At 49.3% G+C, this 27,214-nt stretch overlaps 1 protein-coding gene across 1 annotated transcript; it reads right to left on the bottom strand.

Moving 5' to 3' along the window:
• Positions 1-796: 796 nt before the first annotated feature.
• Positions 797-26,446, bottom strand: LOC135367524 (probable pre-mRNA-splicing factor ATP-dependent RNA helicase mog-5). Its single transcript, XM_064600821.1, has 12 exons — positions 26,284-26,446; positions 25,866-26,060; positions 24,519-24,704; positions 22,041-22,127; positions 12,062-12,185; positions 8,715-8,893; positions 6,780-6,920; positions 5,487-5,696; positions 2,225-2,305; positions 2,026-2,154; positions 1,213-1,409; positions 797-926 (listed from the first exon to the last, which is right to left on the bottom strand). The coding sequence occupies exons 1-12, from the start codon at positions 26,437-26,439 to the stop codon at positions 797-799; spliced, it is 1,815 nt and encodes a 604-aa protein (XP_064456891.1). The 5' UTR covers positions 26,440-26,446.
• Between the last annotated feature and the right edge of the window lie 768 nt (positions 26,447-27,214).

The raw sequence follows: 27,214 nt of genomic DNA, 5'->3' as shown, positions 1-27,214 counted from the left end.
CTTCGTACCGAAAAAGGACACTTGAAGGGTGGATGGATACGTTGTAAAGGTCAACAGTTTTGTAGATTGTAGGCTGTCTCATTGACGTAAAGGGTGTTTTGTAGATCACTGCGATGTTCTGGCTGAAGCCGTAACACAGTGCTTCCAGGACCTTGTCCGTGTCCTCCCCACACGAGACAATTTCTAGATTTCGCCTGCAATGAACGCGAAAACTGGAATGGGTCACATGCGCAGAAACACCACGCGACTTGCATAGGCAGGGAAAACGTGGAGAGGGCCATAAACAATAGCCTATCTATAGATTTCACAGCACTCATTATTTCATGCATTCATATTCATTGGACTCATTATTTCATTCTCCCGCATCACCTCCAGCAATGGGGTAGAGTATCGCCCCCTGCGATGAAACTCCCCACCCATCACCCCGAAATGGAGTTGTTTCTTGCACAGCGCTCATTGGATTCAAAGTAAGGTAAGTAAAGTCACGTCAGAGCAGTCAACTTCCCCTTTTTCTGCTTCTGCTTGGTGCGAGACAGAGCCAAGTACCACAGGCCACGTATCAATGTCAACTGAGAGGCGCCAAAGCATTTTTGCACGTTCTTTACACTTTTTATTTCTTGTTGTTCTTTTTTTTTTCAGGGGGTCATCCCTAGGCAGAGGGCTTTGTAAGTATAGACGAGTACGAGTGTGGGTATATACCGCAGCGGTCTTGCTATTTGCTTGTCTATATACGTATGCATTTGGCACTCCCGCAGGTGTTATGCAGGCATAGGTGTCGACTGCGGGGGGTTTGGGGTCAGAGACCCCGGAACTTTCCCAGAGGTGTCCAGGTCACCTCCGGGAAGTCTACCCAGCTGACACTCAGGATGAAAGTGTCGAGGGATATCCCAGGAATTGCGTGTTTCGTGCGAGTGATCATGAAAATCCTGTAAAAAATTGCCTCACAACATCGCAAACGATCACGACACCCTGCCCGACCTCTGTGCACGAAAAAAAAAAAAAAAAGGGGGGCGATGGCGTTGTGTCCCTGCCCCCTCCGGTAGATTGCAAACTCTCCGCCCTTGTACCACAGCAATCTTGCTATTTGCGTGTCTATCCGCATGCTGCGGTGGCAACCTTGCAGGTGTGACGCAGGTACGAATTTGCTTACTTGCGCTAACCTCCGGGGAGCTGTTCCTAGATACCCCTGTTTAACAATCACATTTTGCTTACCTTGTTAACACCGAGTACAATTGGTTCCTCACGAACCTTGCCTGCTGCAAGCGACGGTGTTGAATGAAGTTGTCGTAGCACCACTGCCTGCTCATGTTCATGTCGACCCACATATTGTACACTTTGAGCAGAGTCAAATGATCACTGCCAGGAACGTCGAACTGCAATTTCTTTGCGTCTGCTTCCTGGTGTTTCTTCTGCAAGAAGCCATCGACCAGGGGGATGCGTCAGAGGCTGTCCCGTGGGGAGGAGCGGAGCACACAGAGCTCCGTATGTAACACCCACGACCTGCTAGATTTTAATGACCATGTCATAGGCACCCCTTCCCAGCATTTGGAAGCTAGCGGTGGCGCTACTTATCGGCCCGGTTATTGTTTCCTCAACTTCTACAATACTTTGTACTGCAGCTTAGTACCTTAGTACTTTTGTACAAGCGGTGGATGTCCCACGTAAGATGTACGTTTCATTCTAAAGTCGGTTATCATCGTTATTCTACGCGTTTTCATAGGAGTTGCTGCTGTCGTCTGCTACGGTAGTCGTACGTTTGTTTCTGCGCATTCCAAATTCAAATTTCCGTTGTCCTATCATGATGTAGATCTCGCGGGCCGATGAGTAGTGCCCCTAGAGGATCGTGTGGACGGGCTCCTCATAGGGGCTGCCGATTATGACACGGTCGTTATAATCTAGTACGTCGTGGTAACACCATATGTACAGTGCCACCAAGTCGTTAGCATACTCGGCCAGATCCGAACCTCCAACCTTGGGACCACTACATGAGTGGAACATGCCAGAAAAAAAGAAAAAAATCCTTACCTTTGGACGGGAAAATATGTGCTGCGCAGACAGCATAGCGGTTATGGTGAGGATCTCTTCGCTGCAGCCCAGTTCGAGCGATTTTATCAGCAGCTTGGCGAGCGGCGGTTCCACTGGATACTGCGTCATCTGGTGCGGGATTGAGACGAGGCCACACAGTAACACAAAACAATGCCACACTATAACGTCGAAGCCTTACCTGCCTTCCCAGTTCGGTCAGAATCTCTTCTTTATTCAGTGCTTCCAGGAGCTGAAGGCTTCTGATTCCTCTTTGAAGGGCCTGCGTATCAAGCCGTATAAATGCACGCGAAAAATAAGTGTACTAAAAAGAAATAATGTAAGGTCAGCATTAGCATGCTTGAGGGGATAGTCTGGATCCAAGGCAAAAAACGTAAACGGAAGTTTATTATCACTATGATGTCACCATCTGTGGCGTCCTTTGGCTTATTTTACTCTGCAAAGCATCAAAGCTACACATTCAAGACAAAAGCTTTCCAACTACATCGGGAGCCCGAAAAGAGGGTCGTGTGCATCAATGGGTGCTTTAAGCAGGCTCCCCAGCAGTCCTTACCCGGTTTTCAGAAGAACGCGTACCGGGAGGCACGAGCGCTCCGCACGCGTGGTACGTATTGAGCATTCCCTTATATACACAGCCCTTAATAGGCAGAGTTTGACCACTAGGCGGAGCCTAACCCAAAGCGCGTCATCCAGCGTCACGGCTATGCGACCTCCCTCACCGTGCTCTATTGTTGTTCCGCCGTCAGCCGGTCGCCGATGCCATATTGATGTTGATCATTGTTTACAATGCAAGGAGGGAAGACACGTGCGTACATCGTCTTTCAAAAGCCCTTCGTCCTTGAACTCTTTCAGTTTGGCAACAAAGCTCCCCTTATCACAAGCAGGTGTGGGTCATAAGCCGGTTGTTCCCGTATATTACATTCAGTCCAAGAACAAAGCTGTCGACCAGCTGGCGGACAGAATCAAAATGGCGTGCACCAGAGGGCTGATAAGCGGATTCTACTTGGATTCGGGCTTTTTGGCCGGCGCAACGACGACTCTGACGTCAAAATAGGCTCCACCCATGAGGCGGCAAAAGATCAGAGAATGGCTAAACTCTCCCTATAGATGGCTCTGGCGGTATGCAGAGCCGTTAATAGGGAGAGTTTGGCCATTAGGAGGAGCATAACTTGAAGCGCGTCATGCGACGTCACGGCTAAGCCATCTCCCTCACCGTGCTCTATTGCTGTCCCGTTGTCAGCCAGTCGCCAACGCCATATTAATGCTGGAGGGAAGACACGTGCGTACATTGTCCTTCGAAAGCCCTTCGTCCTTGAACTCTTTCAGTTTGGCAACAAAGCCCCCCTGATCACAGGCGGCTGTGGGTCATAAACCAGTTATTCCTGTAGATTGCATTCATTGCGATAACAAAGCTGACGGACAGCATCAATATGGCGCGCACCAGATGGCTCATAAGCGGATTCTGCTTGGATTCAGGCTTGTTGGGCGGCGCAACGACGACTCTGAGGTCAAAATGGGCTCCACCCACGAGGCGGCAGAAGATCAAAGAATGGCCAAACCCTCCCTATAAATGGCTCTGGCGGTACGCAAAACCCAGCGCCCTTTTGTAGCTCGCACGAAAACCTCCGGAATTCTGCCATGTTTGAGGCGCCCTCCCCTGCTCATGCCGTACACCCTGTACACACAACTCTCGTGCAACAGTTCAATCGCGCATCATGCCTCACACATGTACTATCCCACTATGTTATTCACGTGGTGAGACGAGAGGGTTCACAGGAGAAAGTAAGCAAAGTGAGAGTTTTCTATATCCCTTATTGCATTTAAAGCACTGGAGCGCTGCTCTGTCATCCCGCTGTTAGGAAAACGCCAACTGAATATATACAGTGTCCAACGGTGTTAAATACAGTGTGCAGCGTGCTGGGATTTAGGCGCACGCTAGATAACTCTCAGGTGGGCAAAATTATGCTCAGACAGATCCAAATGGCGTCTCTCATGATCACAGATGTCTCGACGTAAAGTCACGAATTAGAAGGGTAGTTCAAGGTTAACCGACATTTTTATTTCTTCAAACACAATAGAAAGCTAGGGAAGCACCAAACTACCCCAGTTTTTCAAAGCATTCACCGTGCGCATTTAGACACCGGTGCCATTGGCGCGGAAACTCTGACGACTTTACCGCAGGAAGAAGTGGGCTAGTCTCTTAGCAGAATGTCTTTGAAAGGCCTAATCTGTATGGAATGTCTTTGTTTCAATGTGCTCTTTAAGGGGCCCAAAATAAATGGTAAACACTTGGGGCTAAGTATGGGCTGCAAGGGACAGGGGGCAAAACCTCCCAGCACGGCTCGGCCAGGGCTGCCACTGTCAAATTCGTTGATGGTTGATTCGTGATCGTTATTATCGTAAAGAAGTATGACCTTTCCGGACGACATCCCTGACCTTTTATTGCGACTTGTGTTTCGCACTGCACCCGTTATCGACGTGTAGTAGTACTAGGCATTAACCGTGAGCCCTTGCGCTCCAAGAAGTTCACGTGGATGACACTACGCGTGTCCCATAGGGCAGTTCCAAGAAGACAGGATTCGACCACGCTGGCATCCGCTTTCCGAACTCTTTACGAAGCGGACGAAATACGGTGCTATAACTCTGCTAACCCTAAACATATTGCAGGGCGAACACACGAGGCAGACAGGCGCGAAGAAAATCGCTTCTTTCGGTGTGTCTACGTCATCATGATGTTCCTGTCGCTGTGGCCTCCATAACTGAAGGGGCAGTGCATATCTTTAAAGCTCGTTTATTTAATATGGAAGCTGCCTTCAGAGGCGAGATTTGGCCGAGTAAGCTTCGGTAGTGAAACAGTGCCGTACATTACTCACAAGATGGCGTATGTGCCAGCCAGCTTGTGGATGAACTTCATAGCGTAAGAGCCCGAATCTGGGCACACAGAAGAACGACACGAACACATGTCTCAATTTGAGTGTGACACGTGTGATATGTACTGTTGGGGACACGGTTGTCTAAAATCTCCAGCAGTCCCCTATCGGCGATGTCGCGCACGAAGGAAGTATACCATTACAGCCTCCGAGGTAAGGCTACGCAGCGCCACCTGTTGGCAGAGAGTACCATCGCATTCTTAGCATCGTCTGCTAGGAGAAAGTGGCCGAAAGGGGATCGTTTCGCCACGGATTGAAGATTTTTAGAGAACCGTGTCGCCCAATAGTACAATCGTGTGTGCATGTGCGACACATGTCGTCCCTCAGTGTGCCCTGACTCGGTCTTTTACGTTATGGAGGGCATAAATTAGTGTGCGGGTCTTATCAGTTCCCGGATGCGATAGTCCCTTTAATATTGCTTCTTGCGGACCCTTCTCCTTATAAGCATTGTAGGAAGATCGCACCAATACCACACGCCAGTCGCAGACGTGTCTGGCACCCTGCCGTACAAACCTGACGATCCGGGGCATCCATGTAGTCAAACTTCATAATGTCGTGAACACCGAGGGCCTTGAGTTGCAGGATGGTAGAAGCGAGTTCGTTGCGGATGATCTCCGGATCTTGTGTGGGTTTCATCTTGTCGTATACGGCCTTAGAGTACATCCTGTATGCCTTGCCTGGTGCTGTCCTTCCCGCTCTCCCTGATCGCTGGTTCGCTTGTGTCTAGTACAAACAACGCAACACACAAAGAACAACTCCAGCTCGCCGAAAAATCAGGATCAAAGCTTAACTGGCCGACAAAAATCCCTGTGCTACAAGGCTCATTGTTTGCGACGGCGGCCACAGTAATGCGACATCCTAGCAACAAAGGTACCAGGCAGGAACTACATCATGCATATTTTTATGCGACACGTTTTAGAGTGAGAAATTTATTTTATATAACTCCCTACGAAGTGCTGCAGAAGCCTTTTGTATCCCGTCGCGAAAACACACTGCCGTACGTGTAGGTTATAACGAAATAAACTATAGGTACGATTATGGAAGACGTACACAACTCTGGTACTTTGTGCCAGGCCATACCACAGGGATGGATTTAGGGAAAGGTCTGGATGTCCTGACTCCCAGCCCTCAATTTCAGTCGTTACTCAGTTTCAGTTTCAGTCGTGTAGTTGCATGCTGTTCAAGGCAGGACCCCCATTTTAGAAAAATCCTGAATGTGCCCCAGGACACAACTGCTCAAATTCTGGAACGCACTCACACTCGCAGTGCAGTTATTCTGGGAAATATTTACGCAACCCGCAGATACCAAGGGTTCTACTCAAGTAAGGCGCCGTCACATACCCTGTTCAAAGCTTCCTTCATAATGCTTACAACTGCAAGCAGTGGTGTAACTAGGGCATGCAACGTCCAGTGCGGGAACTCGTCTTCCTCCCCGCGCAATACTGGATTCCTGGATTCCAAGGCGATACACGATAAACAACAATATGATACCACACGCTGAAAAATAATCACGCTTCGCATGAGAGTATGAGCGCCCCTGATGTTGTTTTTCGCCACACGGTAGGTAGGGTGAAAGAGTATTGGTGTGGCGCGTGAATCATTTCCCTTGTGTCACTCGGTACGGAGCGCACTCCTCGCACACTCCTGGTTAGGCCAGTGGCTGCTGAAAAATGTAATCGCGTAACAGCGGGTGGCATCAAGGCAAAAATGGCATGCACTGTTGACTGATGTTGACACTGTATTTTGAATATATGATACGTCGCAAAAAAGCGCAGCTGATACAAGCATCCCCACAGGGACTATTACCTGAGAAATGGATGAGACGCTCAGGGACTCGATGCCCGTGCGGGGATCATATGTCTTCTCTTTCACTACACCTGAATCCACCACGTAGACCACCCCGTCGACGGTGAGAGATGTTTCTGCTACATTGGTTGCCACAACAACCTGCAAAGTAGAGGAAACCAGCCAAACTCTCCTTCATGCAACTAGGAAGAGGCTGTGTTTATTTTTTATTTTTTCCTATTCCCTGTGGAAGCTCCGTGGAGAAGAGTTCTCCACCTATACAGGTGAGAGGTACCAGAGGTACCAGAGGTGAGAGGTAGGTACCAGAGAGGTGAGACGTACCAGAGGTACAGGTATACTGAGATACAGGGCTCGCACCAACGTTGTGGCACAATAGCTTCGCTAGCGCGAATGGCAGGCGCTGTACAGTCCTCAACGTTGATGGTGCGTAGAGCACTGCCAACGCTACTGAGGACGTCACTGAGGAAAGTGGGAGCATAGATATATATCCAAGAGTGCAGAGAGTGAGAATCAGCGAGAGATTGACTCGTGAGCGCAAGCGCATTTATTTCCAGACTTCCTCTTTTTCTTACTTCTGTCTTGTTCTCGTCAGCGTTGCGTTCGTCTGCGAACCAACGCGAGCCTCTTCGGAAGCAACGGACGCATGGGTTCGCGTTGCAGAGGTGTGGACGTGAATTGGAATCATCATGTGTCCGTCACACAGGTCACACGACATGCGTCTGACAATGCTGAGGGACGGACGCTTTGGCCGTATTTGCATCCGCACATTCTTTCAGGTTGTGCATGATGACCATCAGGACGTGAGACGAGTAGATGTGCTCGGCATTCTTGCGACTCGCAAGTGTTCACTTTTGTCGAAGGCTGATTCAACCCCCAAACGAATACACAAGTAACGACCACCTGTGCATGTGGCATATTGACATATACGCTATGAAAGTAGGTCAGCCCTACACTCTTAAAAAAAGGGTGTACTTTAACTCCTTTCCTTGCCACATATATAACACCCTTTTGGAAAGTACAATTACGCTCAAAAGGGTGTCTCCTCACTCCCTCAAGGGAGTAGCATAACACCTTCTCCCTGCCGGGGAGTAATATTACTCTCCAGTAGGGAGAAAGGTGTTATGCTACTCCCTTGAGGGAGTGAGGAGACACCCTTGTGAGCGTAATTGTACTCTCCAAAAGGGTGTTATATATGTGGCAAAAAAAGGAGTTAAAGTACACCCTTTTTTAAGAGTGTACGAACACGACCTAGGTACAGAAAGCCTGTACGCTCGTTGACTTGACGTAACAATTAAGAGTCAGCCAATCAGGCTCGTGTTTTCAACGGCCGTAGCCAATCACGGACGTGCTTTCAGCGGTCGTGGCCACGGAGAAGAACCATCGTCGTCTGCGAGTTGTGATAGAACGTCCCCGCGTGCTAAATGGGAAAACTTGGAAATAAAGCGCAAAACGGTCTCAATCTTTCTCAAAACTGATTTTCTGGAAAGCGTCTTGCGCTTTTTGTCTAAATATTTAGGTCTGCAGGTGGCTCCAGGTGAGCTGCAATTATTTGCGGGTTCTTCCATTCGCAGAACGGTGAATCACAGTAGCAGACGAATCCTGACTACATATATATGTCCACGTAATGGAGGAGGGAGGGGAGGCAATGTGCAGGCTTTCTCTATCTAGGTGGTGTTGGCCCTACGCGCAGTCCCCCAGCTTCTCCTTTCCCCTCGTTCATGTTGAACGTTATCATTGGGTCGCTCTCAAATAAGGTACCACAACTACTGCACGTGAGACAGCTTAATCTTTTTCACCATAGTGTTGTGGCCAGTCTGGGAATACCCCTTTATTGCTGGTTTCAGAATGGAGAGAGCTTTGTCACGTGCCTTCTCCAACCTTTTCTTTCTCACATGCGCAGAGACGTACTGTCGTAGCGTATATAGAGACACCCACCTTCCTGTAACCTTCTGGCGTTGGTTCAAACACCTTGGCCTGCATGTTGCTTGGAAGTGCACTGTACAGCGGAAGCACCATCAGTTCAAGGGCTTCTCGTGTGGCTCGAGACATCTGTTCGATTATGTCGGAGGCATTTTCTATCTCTTCTTGCCCAGACAGGAAGAGAAGAATGTCTCCTGGGTGTAAATACACAATTATGACAACCAATGCAATCAACATCGCTTCGTCCACAAGTAATCATACACAGTCCTGGTGTTGTCCACTAATGGATGTCATTGCCGTATGTTTAAGTATAGTTCTTGCTACATCGGAAGAGTTCATGACACTGGAATTTTCTGTAGTATTCAGATGTAGCAATTTTTGTTTGATTTCATTGTCTCACTTGGATAAGTAGCTTACCACATGTAACCGAAAGAAGCAATGTATTGGAATGAGATGACCTTATGTACTCACTACAGATATGTTCATATTTTTTGCATGAAAACACGCTGTGAGCGGCCACCACAATCAAAAGCAGACTGCGTGTTCAGGGTCACGCGCTGCGTTTTTAATATAAATTATTGTAGCGAGCGGCATTATCTCCAATGCCATCAGCGCTCGGTCAGTTTTTACACGCTAATAGACGCACGGTGCACGGGCCGCTCGGCCAGTTGTTCCCGTGGATGATTGCAAGACTAGACTCCTACTTGCGCCATGCTCCCACAAATTCGTGACCTGCCCGACTTTTCAATGGACGTTCCCCAGACTACATCAAAGACTGCGTCATCAGCCTCAGTGTCCCCCTCCGGTCCAAGGTGCCGGTGATAATCCGTCGATGGGTGCCGTCAGCCGCGAGATCAGGCTCCCTCCCTTCTGGACAAGAATCCCCGAAGGCCGACAGTTCCACGTTCTCACGGACCACAAATCCGTGACGTTTGTCTTCAAGTCGAACCATGACACCCACTCCCCGACTGACCCTTGTAGTCCCTCGATCATCTCATCAGAGTACACATTCGCTTCGTCCGCAGTGTTCAGAACGCTGCGGCCGACCCGCTGTCCCGCTTCAAAGGTGCCACGTGTTCGACCGTCACGACCGTCGACAGTCTGGCCGCCGCACAAGCAGGAGATGATATGCCCCATCAGCTTTTCTCGGACATGAGCAAGCATTCCCTGCAACTTCGGAAGGCGCCTCTCCCCTTTTCGTCGTCTGACACCATGTGCGAAGTCTCTGGCCCCGTCCTTACTTGCCGCCTTCCCTGCGCTCCATTGCATTTCAAGATCTCCACAACATCAGCAATCCTGGCGTCAGTGCTACGCAGCGACTGTTGCCATCTCGCCTTGTGGGGAATGAACACCGTCGTTCCGTTTGCCGTCCGAAGGGCTTCCATTGCTTGCCATAAGGCCAATCACGCGTCACACCAAGACAGCTGTTCATCCCTTTCTTTGCCTGACGTGCGGCTCCAGCACCTTCACGCGGTCCTCGTCGTTTCATTACCCCCGTGTCTCGGCCATCGCTACCTTCTTTCTATCGTGGGCCACCACGGTGGCCGGACGCTGGTAGTTCCCGTTCCCAACGTGGCATTCATGTCACATCACGGCAGTTCCAGAGTGCCCTCTTCTAGTGACTCATGATCCTCGGCGTTCACCATTCGCGGCCACCTCACTGCTGCAAACGGTCTGGTTGAGAGTTTTCATCGGCAGCTGAAGAGTGCTCTCATCAGGCGGGGGCTCATTGGAATGACCATATGCCCCTTGTCTTACTTGGCATTCGTTCTGCCCTGAAGCACGACCTCACATGCTCTGCTGCAGAGTTGGTTTTCGGCACGACCCTGCGGTTACCTGCTTACTTCTGGTCCCGCGGACAACACAAACAGCCTGTGCCAACAGCCGACTTGTCCACAACCGATGCTTCTTCCGTCAGCTTGCTCCGAATCCTCCACGCCAGTCCACCTCCGTCCCCGGTTTTCGTTCCTCAAGATCGAAAGTCCGACGAGCATGCCTCCCTGAGTCGTGAAGCCGTTCGCCGTCCCCTCACTACGACGGCTCCTTTCACGTGCTGCCCAGGCCTGACAAGACCATAATCATGGACGCTGCCGTACAGAACCAGCTGGTCTTGCTGGACCGCCTGAAGCCTGCTTACGTAGAGTCCGACTCTCCTGCACCACTTCCTTGCTCCCCGGTACGACCCTTGCTGCCAAAGCGCCGTCGCACGGTCCCCTGACCCAGCCCACTCAACCTGTCTACGACTCCCGGCTCAGACAGTCGTAAGGGAGCGGAAGCCGTGTAGCGAGTGGCACGTTCCAATGCCATCAGCGCTCTTTGTTTTTATGCGCTATTAAATGCACTGTACACGGGCCACTCGGCCAGTTGTTCCCGTGGATAATTCCAAGGTTAGACTCCTTCCTGGAACACACTCATAACCTAATCCTAACACTATCCCGCTAATTCGAAATTTCGAACTTACGGATGATTCGAACTGCCACTGGAGGCCCACCAAAGTCATGCCTGTATTTCAATGGGGGAAAACGTTCGAACATATGCGCAAGTAGCGCACCAGGCGGCAAGCTGCTGCTGTGCTAGGGACACTGTTCCCGGACACGGTTTGCAACTGGACTCAGTTGAACATCGCAAAGACGCGACGGAAGAAACGAATGTAAACGTGCATAACATATTGTTTGTGCATTGACATGCTTTGATGCCTGCCTGTAAATATATATTTGGATGACTAATCAGCCTCTTATATTTCCACCATCGTGTGACTGCGAACTTGCGGCAACGCCTAGCGATCCGTGACGCGTATCCGATATGGCTAGTATGCGCTCGCATCGTGGGGGTCGCTCTGCACTCGTTTATTTATTACTCGTTTCGCTCATTAGTTCGAGCTCCGCCTTATTAGGACCACTCATCGGTCCCCTTCGAGTTCGAATTAACGGGATTGCGCTATATGTGTCATGCAAGAGACACTGTTCAACGGGAATAGATGATTTCAGGAAATCCCAGTGCTCCTTGCGCACGCGTTGCATTCTGGGAGATTACTGAAATGAGGAAAGGAGAATAGTCCTTCACGTCTCGTCTTCGCTGACCTTGACACCTTGTGGACAATGGGCCGAGACCTTCTCCTTCTTTGTTATTTCCCATAGTTCAAGGGGGAGCTCTGTTCTGTGAGATTTTCTGAAATTGTCTTTCGCATTTTTATTATTGGTGCGGCAAAAAAAATTCACATTCACCACATAGATGCGTGTGGTGAATGTGAGACCAACAGAGGAGGCAGAGTAGCACTCTGGCTTTCCGCGCTCAACTATACACGTAGCTCACACACAACGGGTTGCCAACTTGTACCTTTATCTATAGTTTCTTGAACGCACCTTTAGGCTGTGTTCTGTGTATGGTAAGCACTCTTCGAATTGAGGCTTCGTAGTAGTCGAGCTTGGGGTCATCGTTGTAGAAAATCTCCACAGGAAAGAGCCGCCCCGGTATTGTGATGATGGGCTAAAGAACAAAACAGCCAAAGTAATGGTACTTCTTAGAAGCTCAAGTGTCTAAGTCCAAAAGACGACTTCAGAAAATCCCAGCGCTCATTTCGTACACATTGCATCCTGGGAGATTACTGAAAAGAACAGTCCTTCGCGTTGCGTTTTCGCTGACCTTGAGTCCTCGTGGAAAATCGTCCGAGAGAGAAGGAACTGAAACAGCATGGAGACCTTCTTCTCCTTTGTTACCAGCAAGTTCCCATAGTTCAAAGCGGCGCTAAGCTGTCTGGGATTTTCTGACGTCGTCTGTTGATGACAAGGGCAGCCAGCGATTAAAACGGCGAGTAGAATATCGCACCATGGTCTGTCGCCAGACCATTTATTGATAGTGAGGGTATGCACCCTCGAACGCATCAGAGGCTAATCAAAGAGGGAGTGTGACAATGGGTGATTATGGTACAGAAAGCTGGTTATGTTACGAGCACAGAATTACATTCTTGCCAACCTTCATAGGTGAAGTAAAAAGGCAGCAAGAACAACGGCTGCCCCACTGACATATGTAACTGTAGATAATAGGTACGGTGAAGTGAAATGAGGTAAGCCAAAGTCGTTCACGAAACAATTGGCAGGCTGTGCTATGCCGAACAAAAGGATATTTTTAATAAAAAATTCGTGTTATTGTCGCGAAGCAACTGTGGCTATGAGCGGCGTACAGATGGGGACAGATGGAGAGAGGACAGCAAGAAGGAGTGGAGGACAAAAGGAGGATGCAATGAAAAAGTGAAACAGAGAAAGGAACACAGAGGGTCATTAGATAACAAAGTACAAAGCTAAATCATCTGGAGCACACCGGTGGTCACCAGGAGCGCCATAAACAGCATACACTGACGGTGTTGCACAAGGTTCTGACAAGGGCCTATTGTTGCAGCCAGGTTGAATGGCTTCCTGCGGACACCATTCAACTGAGCATAGAGCAGTCGTCTCTCAGTTTCGTAGAGCTCACATCAATGAGGACATACACTGACGCCACAATAGACCCCTCCCTGTTTGTAAACAAATGACGTCATAGTGTTCGACAGCGGCACCAATTTGGTAGAGTTGAACTACGCTCGAAGCTAGAGGCGAACAAGGCCGCGCCCGAAAGCCACGGTCTTGAGGGGATTACGATGGTCCCTGAAAGGGACGCGGCCTTTGGTCCTACTTTTATTTCAATAGGAGGCAGCGAACAAGAGCCCATTCGTGGAACCCAGCCCTCCCCTTCCGCTTTGTTTCGGTTTGAGTCTGTTTACCAACATCATGATGACGTTTCTGTGGTAGAGGTCTATTAGGCATAAGCTTGTATCACAGTATCTGGTCCTGTATTTGAATCGCGGAGTGAAGGTTACATTGCGGCGAAGTCTATGTGGGGAGGAGGCAAAGTAGCGTGGTAAAGGCAGTGTGGAACAGAAAACCAGCAAATTTAGATCCACCATATGCACGAGGAACCTGCCAGAGATGTCCGGTCCCTATTGCTGCAGATCCAGTAGCTGGAAAGAAAAGTGACCTATCCTGTATCCTCTCGACAGCACAGTTGGCACGACTGTCTGGGACTGATGGGCTGCCGTTGCTGCCCTGTCGGCCTCTTCATTCCCGCAAAAACCACGGTGACCCGCGATCCACTGCAGGGATATACGGTGACCTTCGCCGCTCAGACGCTGGGTTTGGTGGAGGGTTTGTTACAGTCGGTGCGAGCGACCCACGAATCCTCATGTTGTGTATGCTTCGCAGAGCAGCGGAGTATCATGCAATGTTTTCTCGTACAGACAATAGGACAGCATATGCATGGCTCGGCCGACGTTAATGATGTGCGGTGAGAAGAGACGGTATCCACACTCTTAAAAATGAACTTCACCACATTGCACGCTCCTATAGGCTAGAATGATATCGTTATCTGCCCTGATCTGTTGAAAACGGGAGACGTACGCCTTTTTTTGTGACACTTATGCTGTTCAGAATTGTCACAAAAAAAGACGTACGCCTTCCGTTTTCAACAAATCAGGGCCAGTAACGATATTATTCGAGATTATTGTTGGCTAGGAGTGTACTATGCGGTGAAGCTCATTTCTAAGAGTGCATGTGTTGGAAGAAGCCGACAACCGACACCCCATTTAAGGAGCATACGCACTAGTGCATGAGCTCGTGCACACGTTCATTCCTTTTTCATTAAACCCGCTTCGTTCATCCTGAACAGTTATCGGTCAGCCAGTCTCCAATTGCAACAGGTTATGGGCCCAGGACAGCTGTGGGTTTCACTGCATCACTAAGAAGTCAGCGTGGAGTACTTTCGGGACAGCCTGAAGATGGATGGAGCGAACAAGTTTCCCATAGCTCGGCTGACTGATGGGAACTATCAGTCATGGGAATTCAAGATGTGGATGTTACTGATACGTGAGGAAACTTGGACCTATGTTTCTGACGACACGCCAGACAACCCGCCGGAAGCTTGGAGCGCGGGGGACCGCAAGGCCCAGAGCACCATATCTTTCTGCGTGGACGACACCCAGATTGTGCATATTTGCAATTGTTCGTCATCGAAGTCTATGTGGGAAGAGCTCCGTAAGGTGCACGAACGGGCCAACTTGAGCAACAAGCTCTACCTTTTGCGAAAGTTGTACCAGTCGAAGATGGAGAGAGACGACGACATGCAAGCGTACCTTAGGCGCGTTTTGGAATTGGTTCAAAGCTTGAGGAGCATTGATCAAGAACCGACGGACTTTCAAGTTGCCGCACTGCTTCTCAGTGGACTTCCAGACAGCTATGAAACCCTGATCACAGCCCTGGATGCTCGCTCGGAAAAAGACCTCACGCTGGAATATGTCAATGGCAAGCTGATGGACGAGTACAAGAGGAAGAGAGAGCTAGCAGCTGCCACAAGCGAGTCTGAATCAGCACTTCGTTCACAAGCCAAGGAAAGAGTGATCCGTTCGAGTGCGGCTGATTCGGGGGAGTGCTTCTACTGTAAAAAGCCTGGCCACTTCAGACGGGATTGCCCAGCCTGGAATGCAGAAAGGAAAAGCTCACGCAGAGTTGGCGCCAAACAGCGTGCCAGGAAAGCTGCGTCGAGTCACTCGTCCTCTTCAGAAGCCGCCTTTCTTACTGGGAGTCTCTCAGGGGCCTGGTACATTGACTCTGGAGCGACGAGCCATATGTGCAACGACAGAGAGTTTTTTTAGAAGAGCTACAAGGAGACGTCACTGCAGCGAACGGACAACAAGTCTTGGCTCAAGGTGTGGGAGATGGCATACTGTACAGCAGAATTAATTATTCACTGATTCAGAAAGTACGAGTACAGAGTGTTCTCTACGTTTCGTCATTGGAGAGCAACCTACTTTCGGTCAACAAGATAACTCAGCAGGGGAACGTTGTGACCTTTCGAGAGGACCACTGCGTCGTTACAAGAGAGGACAACGTACTCGCTAGAGGTGAGGCTTACAAAGACCTTTATAAGCTTGTGATAGCCGATCCGGGAGCAGCCCGCGCTACGAGAGGTTCGAGTCATCACAGCCACCATGACTGCATTCACGTGTGGCATCACCGCCTCGGACACCGCAACCAAGCGGCAGTACAGAGGCTACAAAAGGAACGCTTAGCGGATGGAATTGTAGTGAAGCAGTGCAAGGACCTGCTACAGTGTGCCAGCTGCATAAAAGGAAAGATGAAGCGTGCATCATTTCCTCAACATACTTCGCCGAAGTCGGAACATCCCCTAGACTTAGTCCATACGGACGTCTGCGGACCAATGTCTGTGATGACACCAAGCAAGAGCAAGTATTTCATCACCTTCACAGACGACTTCACTAGGTACACCTTGGTATACTTACTCAGGTCTAAAGATGAAGTTCCTGCGAAGGTGGAGGAGTACCTGGCGTACGTTTCTAACAAATTTGGCGGATATCCAAAGATCCTGCGTGCTGACAACGCTACGGAGTACACTGGGAGACGGACACGGGAAATTCTCCGGCAGACCGGTATCGTACTTCAGTCATCAGTGCCATACAGTCCACAACAGAATGGCGTCGCAGAAAGGAAGAACCACACGCTCTGCGAAAGTGCTAGAAGTATGCTCTTCGGAGCGGCTTTGCCGAAGACGTACTGGGGTGAAGCTGTTCTCACGGCATGCTACCTTCAGAACAGGGTCCCAGGTAGAGCAGTAGACAGGACGCCATATGAGTTATGGAATGGTAGGAAGCCAAGCCTGGGTCATTTGAGGATCTTTGGGAGTAGGGCTTTCGTGCACGTCCCAAAGGAGCACCGCGACAAGTGGGATGCCCATGCTACTGAAGGAACACTGATCGGCTACAGTGATACACAGAAGGGGTACAGGATACTGGTAGCCGGCACAAATAAGGTTAAGACAGCCCGGAGCGTCGTCTTTGATGAAGGCCCTGTCATGGAAAGGTTCTGTCGAGAATCGGGATCACAGCTAGCACCTACACACCATCGCGACCTCAAATGCGAGGATCTGTCAAGCTGCGAGTTTGGGCCTTACAATGACATTATGATGGACGTGTGTCCGACAACGTATGCACCGCCAAGTGTTGGCACACCGCTTAATGGAGTTGAGACGGTCGAAGTTGATGAGGAACAGAGACGGGAGAACCCCGCTGTCGAAGTGCCTGTCGGCCAAGGTCACGCCGTGGATATACCCAGGAGGTCAACGAGATCCAATAAAGGGGTGCCGCCTGTACGCCTTGCCTACAGCACTACGCAGACTGAACTCAACAGTGATCCAGCTAACTGAAGGGAGATGCAGAAATTGCCGGACTGCGAAAAGGCGAAATGGTTAGCAGCAGCGAAGGAGGAAATGAACTCGCTGCATCAGCTCAACACCTGGGATCTCGTGCCGTTACCATCAGGGAAGCATCCATTCGGCTGCAAGTGGGTCTTTAAAACTAAGCGGATTAAACAGGGGAACGTGGACCGGTACAAAGCGAGGTTGGTCGCTCAAGGCTTCTCTCAGAAATACGGAGAAGACTATGACGCTACGTTTGCCCCAGTAGCAAAACTGACGACACTGCGAGTACTCTTGACCATAGCGGCAGCGGAAAGGCTAATCGACCGGTATTTCGATGTCAAGACTGCATTCCTGAACGATGACATAGATGAGCATATATATATGAAGCAACCTGAAGGGTTTGTTACAGCAGGCGAGGAGCATCTAGTTTAAAGATTTAAAAAAATCGCTGTTCGGACTGAAGCACGCAGCTAGAGCCTGGAACGTAAAGGCCAACCAGGTGCTTCTGGAGGAGGGATTCAAACGCAGTGACGCCGACCCTTGCCTGTATTCTCGAAAGATTGACGGGAAGCTCTTGTATGTTCTCCTATATGTGGACGACATGCTGATTTCTCATCCAGCTGGTTCGGCCATCACCGACACCTGGCAAAGGTTGAACAAGCACTTCGAATTGAAGGATCTTGGCTCCGTCAGTAATTACCTAGCGATTGAAATCGAGAGGCCACGTGATGATTGCTTTCTCCATCAGCGCAATAAAATCACCACACTATTAGCAAAGTCCCGGCTTGATGACGCCAAGGGGAGCGCCATTCCTATAAATACAGACTACCCGAAGCTCTTGGGTGATGAGCTGCTACCAGATAACGACCACTATCGTCAAGCGGTCGAAGAGCTACTATACCTGAGCACGACAGCACGCCCGGACATAGCCTGCGCCGTGGGGTACCTTTGCCGGCGTGTTAGCAACCCACGTCACTGTGACTGGGCTGCAGTCAAGAAGGCATTTCGATACCTTAAGCAAACCGTCGACTACAAGTTGCGGCTCTCTGGGGAGTCGAAAGCAAGGCTTGTCTGTTACGCAGATGCAGACTGGGCAGGAGACGTCAGGAAGAACGACAGGAAGTCAACCAGCGGGTACTTTGTAAGGCTGGGGGCTAGTCCTGTGTCTTGGTCCAGCAAGAAACAGACATCGGTAGCTCTTTCCTCCACGGAAGCAGAATACGTGTCGGCCACACACGCTTCACAGGAGGTGCTGTGGCTTCGACAGCTGCTAGCTGACTTCAGTTATAGGGACGACGAGCTGACCTGCATGTATGAAGACAACCAAGGCTGCGTCAAGCTCTAGATCAGTGAGGGCGTCAGCGCACGGTCCAAGCACATCGACGTACGGCACCACCACCTGAGAGACTTAGTTGAAAGGAAGGTTGTCAAGCTCCAGTACTGCCAAACCAGCGACATGGTCGCGGACATCTTGACGAAACCTCTTCCGAAACCACGGTTCGAGGGGCTCAGGGAACGTATGAGCGTCGTTAAGGGCTGATTGTCGAGAGGGGGTGTTGGAAGAAGCCAACAACCGACGCCCCATTTATGGAGCATGCGCACTAGTGCATGAGCTCGTGCACACGTCCATTCCTTTTTCATTAAACCTGCTTCGTTCATCCTGAACAGTCGTCAGTCAGTCAGTCTCCAATTACAACAGCATGCGACACAGCGTCCGTTGAGACCAGCATGCGTGGCTCAGTGGTTAGCGTGCTGGCCATGTCACGTCGAGACTGGGAGGTATCCGGGTTCGAATCGCGGTGCCGGCTGTGCTGTCTGGGGTTTTCCTGGGATTTCCTCAGGCACTTTCAGACATATGTCGGTACTGTTCCCTTAGAAGCCGGCCCAGAACGCACATTCCCCAGGGCGTCAATGGTGACGTTGCCCACATCTGTGAGGCCGACAACGGAGCCCTTTCACCATCACCACCACCACCACCGCCAGCATCCGTTGGTAAGCAGACGATGAGGCAGTCCCGGCTGGTAGATCCATCGGTGAAAACTGCAGTGCGGCCAGCATATCTGCTATGCATCACGTCCGTTGCCAGCTGTTTGAGAACTGATGTTGGCACTTAGCAAGAAGGGCATGACTAACATCTTTTTGTTTTCTTCGCTCTCGACTTTTTCTCTCGTTTCTCTTTGCTGGCCACGTGTTGACAGGATGACTTCCTAATGTTGAATTCCAATAGCAGAGTTGGAGCAAGTGGCAGACTCGGCAATGGAGCGACTTGATCTGGCCTATAGCGAGTGATCCGAATCTGCGAATGGAACACTTGCGCCCAACTTGGAGTTTAGCCCTGGCCAATCTCCCTTGGTGGATGGCGACCAGAGACGGAGGAAGAAGAAGAAGAAGATGCTCATGTTCCATTATAACGCCATGTTTTGCAGCATCAAGGTCCTTCTAATCTCCTAACGTTGCCCTGGTAATGTCTGACTTATCGCTTCCTTCATGAAACAAAATCGCCAACGTACGACGCGAAAGACTAGTCACGGCGAAGACGCGTTGCGAAGCGGCCATGTTGGCGAAGCAGAGACAGGAAATAGGAAGCACGAGCGACAAGTGACACGTCACATAGAGTTCCGGTTGAATCTGCCTATCTTGGCGGAGCAGTCTGGGTTGCTCCCTGGAGCGACCTTGGCTCGAATGCCGCTCCAAACCTCCCATTGAAGACTCCAGGACTGTTCCCAATCTGCCAATCGAACAGACTTGCTCTCGGAGGAGCAACAAAACTTGCTCCGGAGGCGCTCCGAATCTGCCATTGGAATTCAACATTAGGAACAAGATCTGGTGCATTTCAACGCACGTAGTGGCAAGGCCACAGCGGATCTGGTGCGTCGCTACGTCGAAGCTCTTTTCACACCCTATGCGGAAGGAAGCTGAGTACTGAGTAGATGACTCAGCGATGATCTCATGCACGGGTATAGGACCTCCACTTTAGGTCTGCAACTCATTATATTGTTTCAAAAGAAGGTTCCTTGAGAATGAGCATGAGAAGGAGCTGGGAAGATGAAATTAGAAAGAATCCCTCGTGATACTCCACACTCGTGTTTTCCATGTTCTCGTCACACACAAGGGTGTTACCCCTTTCTCTCCTACACTACTTCATTACGGTCTCGTGTATTATAGGCCTGAACTCTTCACGATACTCCCACAGTAAACTTGCGAAAACACTTGGTCTACTTACTCACTGCAGTAGCGCTTGCTGCATACGCTCTAAAACTGAAGTTCCCAGCATACACTCTTAAAAATGAACTTCACCGTATAGCACGCTCCTAGCCAACCATCATCTCGAATGATATCGATATCTGCCCTGATTTGTTGAAAACGGGGGGCGTACGCCTTTTTTGTGACACTTATGCTTTTCATAATTGTCACAAAAAAGGCGTACGCCCCCCCCCCTTTTCAACAAATCAGTGCAGGTAACGATATCATTCGAGATGTTGGTTGGCTAGGAGCGTGCTATGCGGTGAAGTTCATTTTTAAGAGTGTAGCACGCTGTGCGCCAACCAGTGCCATGAATGATAGGGTTATCGCTTTTGATGCGAAAAGAGAAGGGGGTGTACGCCTTCTTGTGTCCAATTATCATACATCCAAATTTACACAAAAAGGCGTACGTCCCCTTCTCTCTTCGAATCGGAAGCGATGACCTTATCATTCGTGGTAATGGTTGGCGCTCAGCGTGCTATGCGGTGAAGTTCTGTTTTTGGACTGTAGCCCAGAATGGGGGCAATGTCACTGGATCGCGATAAGTGTAAAGTGTGTCCAAGAATAACGAAAGAGCTGTTTATAGTACGCATTTTGGAGAGTTCAATCCAAGCAACAACTGGGAACATATGCAAATGTCCATACGTGCATATAGTAGAAAAAGTGTGCTGACATCTGTTTGTGTCGTCTGCTATGATGGTCTGCTATCGCAGAATATTCTAGCCGACAGGTAGCGTTTAAATTACTCCAAATTAGCATTGTGTCTCAAATTCCAATATATTAAACGATTGCTCGAGGGCAAAGCGTGGACGAATTACACAATGCTGGAAACCACTTTGGGGAGAAGCAACAGTACGCAATTGCCAGAATGGAGGGAGGTGCACTATAACTGTTTGACGTAGCAGACCGCGGTCTGCTTACTAAAAGCTTGTTGAAGTATATGTAGAGAGCGCCAATGCGGCAAGTACGTGAACTAACGGCACAAAAAACTTTTCCTTGTGAGCTTTCACGCCTGCTGCAATACATGCAGGTATATACGTTTGGCACAACCCGTGAGAAACCTCTGGGGTGAAGCAGATCGTAGCGCGCGATTGCCAGGATGGAGGGATGTGCACTACAACAGTTTGTCGCAGCAGATTGCGGTCTGCACAAAAGCTTTTCCGGCTGTAGGCTGTAGAGGTTGTTAGGCAGCTCAGTGTGGACGACAGTGGACAGTTGTTTTCCCCGGCACTAAATCAGGGAAGAGGCTCCCGCGTCTTGCACTGCTCAAAACAACGATGTGCACGACTTGACAGCCGGGACAGTTACTCGTAAATCTCGAGTGAAGGGCGGAGAATTTTAATTCATTAATTAAAATTTAAGCCAGTCCAACCAGGGTCTGATGCAGTTTGAACCAGGGCTGCTCGATTGGTGGTCCCAACTCCCAAGTTAGGGTTGTGGCCGAAGTTGTCACCCTTTTAAGCGGGGGGGGGGGGGGGCAGAGGCTGGATAGGTCGTCGGAAAGTCAAGTTACTCGCCTTTCCTCAGTCATGTGTTATAGTTGACTCCTGTAAATATAAGTTGCAAATAAATCATGGGAACTTCAGTCTCGGCTCCAGTGCAGTGAAGACAGGTAACAAGCCCGGTATCAACCGGACACGGGAAAGACGACTGGGAAGAGATCATCGACGACTCCTCCAGGTCTATCATCGTAGAAGACTCGGGCTGGCGAACATCATAAAATCATATCCCATTTCTACTGGGACCATGTAGAGACATCAATGTGGCAGGTAAGTGAACTAACAGCATTACAACATTTTGTTGTGAGTTTTCAGGCCTGGTGCAGTATGTGCATGCAGGTCTATAGGTTTGACTTACAGCATTCAGGAAGTATTTCGAGAACTTGGTGACATCTATGGTCGCTGATGTGACAATGATCTTCAGGTCCGACCTTCGTTTGGCAATCTGAAAGACACATTTTCGTTTTTTTATTTTTGCTTTTGTGTCGGGCATACAGGGTGTTTCACCTGACGTGTAAAAAAAAAGAACAAGGAGAAGAGGATGAAAAATTGAGATGTCAATGGCGTCTATGTTCCGCGGCTTACGACCACCAATTTTCTGCCGCAGCAAATTGAACTTTCTGAATTGAACTGCCAAATTCGCCAAGTGAATGTGACGTTTTGTCTCCTACTGATGTGTGGACGGAAGTCCTCTCTCTTCATGTTTATCTTAACGACTTTTCTGATGAAGGTTTCCTATATTGCCTGCATCTGTCTTGGTCAGTAGATATTGAAAGAGGTATCCTGGCTCTTGGACACGGACAAATCGATTCGCTGACCTTCAGCGGAGCAGCTGGTGACCCGTGGGTTATCAGGGGTGCCTTCTATGTGGCATTCAACCCACATTGTTCGGGAATTCGGCAGCACCAATGGTGGTGGTGGTGGTGATGGCGAAAGGGCTTGCCGTTGTCGGCCTCACGTATGTGGGCAACCAATGTAAGACACCTTCGCTGTCGTGCCACTGAACCCCTGAATGAATTTCATTGTCCTCCTTCTCTTCTTCGTATGTCTACGGGAGCCTACACTCTTAAAAATGATGGTGGTGGTGGTGGTGGTGAAAGGGCTTAAAGGGCTCTTAAAAATGAACTTCACCGCATAGCACGCTCCTAGCCAACCATCATCTCGAATGATATCGTTATCTGCCCTGATTTGTTGAAAACGGGAGGCGTACGCCTTTTTTGTGACAATTATGAATATATATATATGTCACAAAAAAGGCGCGTACGCCGCCCTTTTCAACAAATCAGGGCAGATAACGATATCACTCGAGATGATTTATTTATTTTATTTATTTATTTCACATACTACTGGTCCAAATTCATGAGCCTAAGTAGGGGTGGGCACAAAATCAAGCAAGGATAGCATCAGGACACATCAATGATACGGCTGTAGAAAACTGTTCTACAGATGAACTATTCAGCACTGTTTCTGGCAACGCATTCCATTCAACAATTGTTCTTGTGAAAAAAAAGAATCAAACAATCATTTTTAGCATTGAAAGGATTGGAAGGAAAGGAAAGGTGATTGGTGAGTACACCTTCCTGCGAAAGGCTGCAGGTATCGCGAAGAGTCTATTTTTAATCGCCCATGAACAGCCAGATACACAAATTTCAAACGGTGCTTCAAGCGACGCGAGGCCAATTTGTCCAAACGGGCCCTAGCATACAACTCATGATGGTTGATAGATGGTAGATACAACATGATGGTTGGCTAGGGGCGTGCTATGCGGTGAAGTTCATTTTTTAGAGTGTATATTTTTGCTAGAGAGACAATGCGCACGTCGGATACGAAGGCTAGCCCGCATGGTGCGTGTTTCTGTGAATATCGCGCTGCATAAAACTCTGCATGGCCACGACCGTGAAAAAATATGCCGGTCAAGCCGCATGGGGCGCTAATCCTGCTGCTGCGTGCACAGCGTGCTTAGCGCTTTACGAAGTGTTGGCAACATTCTCCTCTCCTTGCTATTCCGTCCTGAAATGGTTGGTTTTGTGTGTGTTCCTTTGTAATTGATTTGCATGTGGTAAAATAGAACCTCAGCGAGCGAAAGTTGTTCTCCTTGGAGATGTCCTTCTGCAGCTTTTTCGTAACAGCGGCTATTGCTAAAAAGGAAGTAGGATGCTGGACTTGAACCAGAAGTGACTTGTTGAGCCATGATTGGTTGCTATGAACGCCCGTCAACTGACTGCGCTGCTCTGGTGCTGTGAATCACGCGCTACGAGCACTTGCGACGTAAAAAAACTTCGCGCTAGGCGTGAAAACTCAGCTTTTACGCAAGAAAAACGCACCATGCTGCACCTTTACTCCATTCCGTTACAAAATGAAAATACACATACTGTTGTACGATGGTAATAGCTGTGGGGAAAAAAAACCTTTCCCTCTCGAGATGCGCAAATTGTCGGCCGCCGTCAGTTCTCTGTGAATTAATGCAAGAAGCGGAAAAAGAAACGGTGACCTGCCTATTCACGTATCCCTTCCGGTGTTGCTTCAATTTCGTAACGGAATTGGGTAAGTCCAACATGGTCTTTCCGTTTCTGGTAAAATGAAAGGAAAAAGAAAGTTACATCCACTTGGTGAGCTTCGCAGTTCAACAATTTTGCTCTGACAGAAAAATGACCCGAACAGCCGCAAGTCGTGGCAAGGGCTCCTCTGACCCCGTAATTTTCTAACAGGTCCATTTTTCGATACAATTTTTTTACACGTTATGCGAAATACTCTGTATGTTTGTCTACACCGGCACAACTGTGGGTATTGGTTTGGGAAACGTCCATGCGGTGCCTATGGTATACCCTGAGCATACCGCTTTGAGAACGCCGAAGAGGACATCGGTATGTATGGACCGTTCATGGGCTTCGTCCAGGACAATGATCGAGTAGTTCTCCAGTAGATTGTCCCTGGCTGCTTCGCTTAGAAGCATTCCGTCAGTCATGTACTTGATGACTGTTTCTGGCGCGGTGCAGTCTTCAAACCGGATGCAATAGCCGACCTGTTCATTGAAGCAAATGACCCAGTAGGCTTTTCAATAGCTATACTGACAGTATGACACATGCTTTGCAACCTCTAGTGGCTAACGTTTACTGTTAGATGGAGACATTGTGAATAGTGCGTGTTGGTAACGAAATAAAATAACTGTAACTGACAACAGTGCCAAACGAATGTCCAAGAATCTCATAAACACCACATGATTATCGTTAAGGGAAGAGCCTCATTACGAGAACCACCGATATTTCTAACGTAGTTCGATATATCGACAGTACGACAGTTCGGCGGAGAAAACAGTCTCTGTTCGATTTACTGATGAATAAGGTTCGGATCCCGGGAACTGAACCTTATTCATCAGTAAGTCGAACTGGGGATAATGAATTTCGGCTTTTTGGACAACGAATATGCGGTTCGTACGAGTGAAAAAGAAAGAAAGGTGTCTCGGCACACCGTGTCTGATGTCCTTTAAGGAAGACAGTGCATGTGATATGTACTCCGCCATCAAATCCAAGCCTGCAATCTTGAGACCAGGGGCCCTATTCTCGTCAAAGTAATCGACCTCGATTACTTTGTGCCTCGCCTCTCGTTGGTCGTCACATGAAGAAGGCTTGAAAAACAGAAATGCCCTTAGAAGTCGGCCCAGGATGCATATTTTCCCTGGGCGTCAGTCGTGACGTTGCCCACCTGTGTGAGGCCGACAACGGCGAGCCCTTTCACCACCACCACCACCACAGAAATGCATGGTATGCGCCCTCAATCAAATAGTCGAGCGCTTGATCCCGCAACCTTCGTGGTAAAGTAAATAGATCATGAATAGTGTAAGGATCAAGCGCTCGGCCATTGGCTGAGAACACGTGACATTCGTCTCTCTTCTGCGCGCCTTCTTCACGTAACGACCGCGACGGACGAGACACAAAGTAATCGAGGTCGAGTAGTTTGACGAGAATTGGGCACCAGAGTGCTAGCAGGTAAACATACGAGGCGGGGCAGTTGACCTAGCTGCACCGTCCCCGTCAAGAACCTAATGCATATGGCTTGTCCAATTCAACGTTTCCACAGCTGTCAGTCCTTACCGTGTATAGTTCTCCGTGTTGCATTCTGTGAAGGACCTCATAGAATATATTTCGAGAGTTGGGAAGAGGGAATGACATTGAAAAGGGCTTACCTTTGTGCCCAGTTGGCAATCGACTTCATCAGCAACCCTGCGAGCCAGAGACATGGCAGCCACCCTCCGAGGCTCAGTGCAGCCAATCGTACCTCCCTTTGCAATGCCCGCTTCATGCAAGTATTGCACGATCTGAGTCGACTTGCCTGAACCTGTCTCGCCTGTCAGCACCACGGTCTGGTTCTCCCGCACTATCTGTGTTGCAAGAATCGCACAACGTAATTCATCCATAGGTTACACCGAAGCCATTTTCCTATATATATAATATCTGTATAGGGAGGAGTTTTTCAGCCCTGTTCTTCCTTCTCCACATGCACTACCAATGGTATGAGTTCGCACCTAATACGATGCATGAAGCAGTTCTTGTGTCTCGTGTGTGTCGCATTTGTGTCTCATCCATTGAAGTGTAAACACTGACCTTGACGATTCTGTCTTTGTAGGGAAAAATAGGCAGCGCTTCTCTCTGCTTCTTGATCTCACTCCTGCTGTACCTTGACACATAGACCATAGGCTCGTCATCAAGAAACTGTTCTCTGGCATCTTGTATGGCGTGAGCCCCCATGCCACGCAGCATGGCTTCGAACTGTTTCCCTGTGAAACCATGGTAATCTTTGACACGCTGATGAGATATCACGACACTTCTCCTACACTCTTTTTAAGATGCATACTCACAGTAGACCTCTGATCCCGCCATGTCTTAGATTTGCCTCTGTCATGGAGAAAGAGAGAAGTGCGTTTACTCGTCACCAGTTGAGATAGTCGGTATGCGTGGAAATAACAACGATTTAATATGAGTAACTAGGGGCGAGACAATACATGTTGGAGCCTATGCCTCCAGACGAATCAGCCAGAAGAATGATCCAGGCCGTGTGTCAGCACGTATCTCTCGTCAAGACGCCGCATTAGTTCATGGAATGCGCCTCGACGTGGCCTTCACAGCACAGTGGCGCTACCGCAGGGGACAAGTTAACTATCCCCACTGCAGTCACTCCGGTGCTGTTGAAGATCTCGAGCACATTCTTCTCCATTGCCCACACTACCACCCTTCCCGCTCCGTACTCTCCGCCTCCCTCAACGAGCTCGACTCCCGTCCCCTCTCCCTTACCAAATTGCTTGGCCCCTGGCCGCATCCAGCTCAGCAACGCTCTGTCCTCAAGGCTCTCTTCGCCTTTCTGGACGCCACAGGACTTCGATCCTCACTGTAATGGGACCCATTCCTTCATTCCCGGCTTCCCCTCCAGCAATGGGGTGGAGTATCGCCCCTGGCGACGAAACCCCCTTTTTTTTCCTCGTTGTGCCACTGGACGAGGTCCACTCCATTTTGAAGAAATCAGGGGAGAGAACGATGG

Source organism: Ornithodoros turicata, chromosome 8 (genome assembly GCF_037126465.1).
Source record: "Ornithodoros turicata isolate Travis chromosome 8, ASM3712646v1, whole genome shotgun sequence".
In the NCBI taxonomy this organism is placed as follows: domain Eukaryota; kingdom Metazoa; phylum Arthropoda; class Arachnida; order Ixodida; family Argasidae; genus Ornithodoros; species Ornithodoros turicata.
The sequence above is the reverse complement of the archived record's forward strand: the minus strand, read 5'-3'. Positions and strand labels throughout refer to the sequence as shown.

Excerpts from the sequence above, each read along its gene's own strand:
- LOC135367524 (XM_064600821.1), bottom strand. The coding sequence starts at position 26,439 with ATGCTGCGTGGCATGGGGGCTCACGCCATACAAGATGCCAGAGAACAG. Across the intron at positions 22,128-24,518 it reads TCTTCGGCGTTCTCAAAGCG|ATTGCCAAACGAAGGTCGGA; the intron begins GTATGCTCAGGG and ends TGTGTCTTTCAG. Across the intron at positions 1,410-2,025 it reads ACATATTTTCCCGTCCAAAG|AAGAAACACCAGGAAGCAGA; the intron begins GTAAGGATTTTT and ends GGCTTCTTGCAG.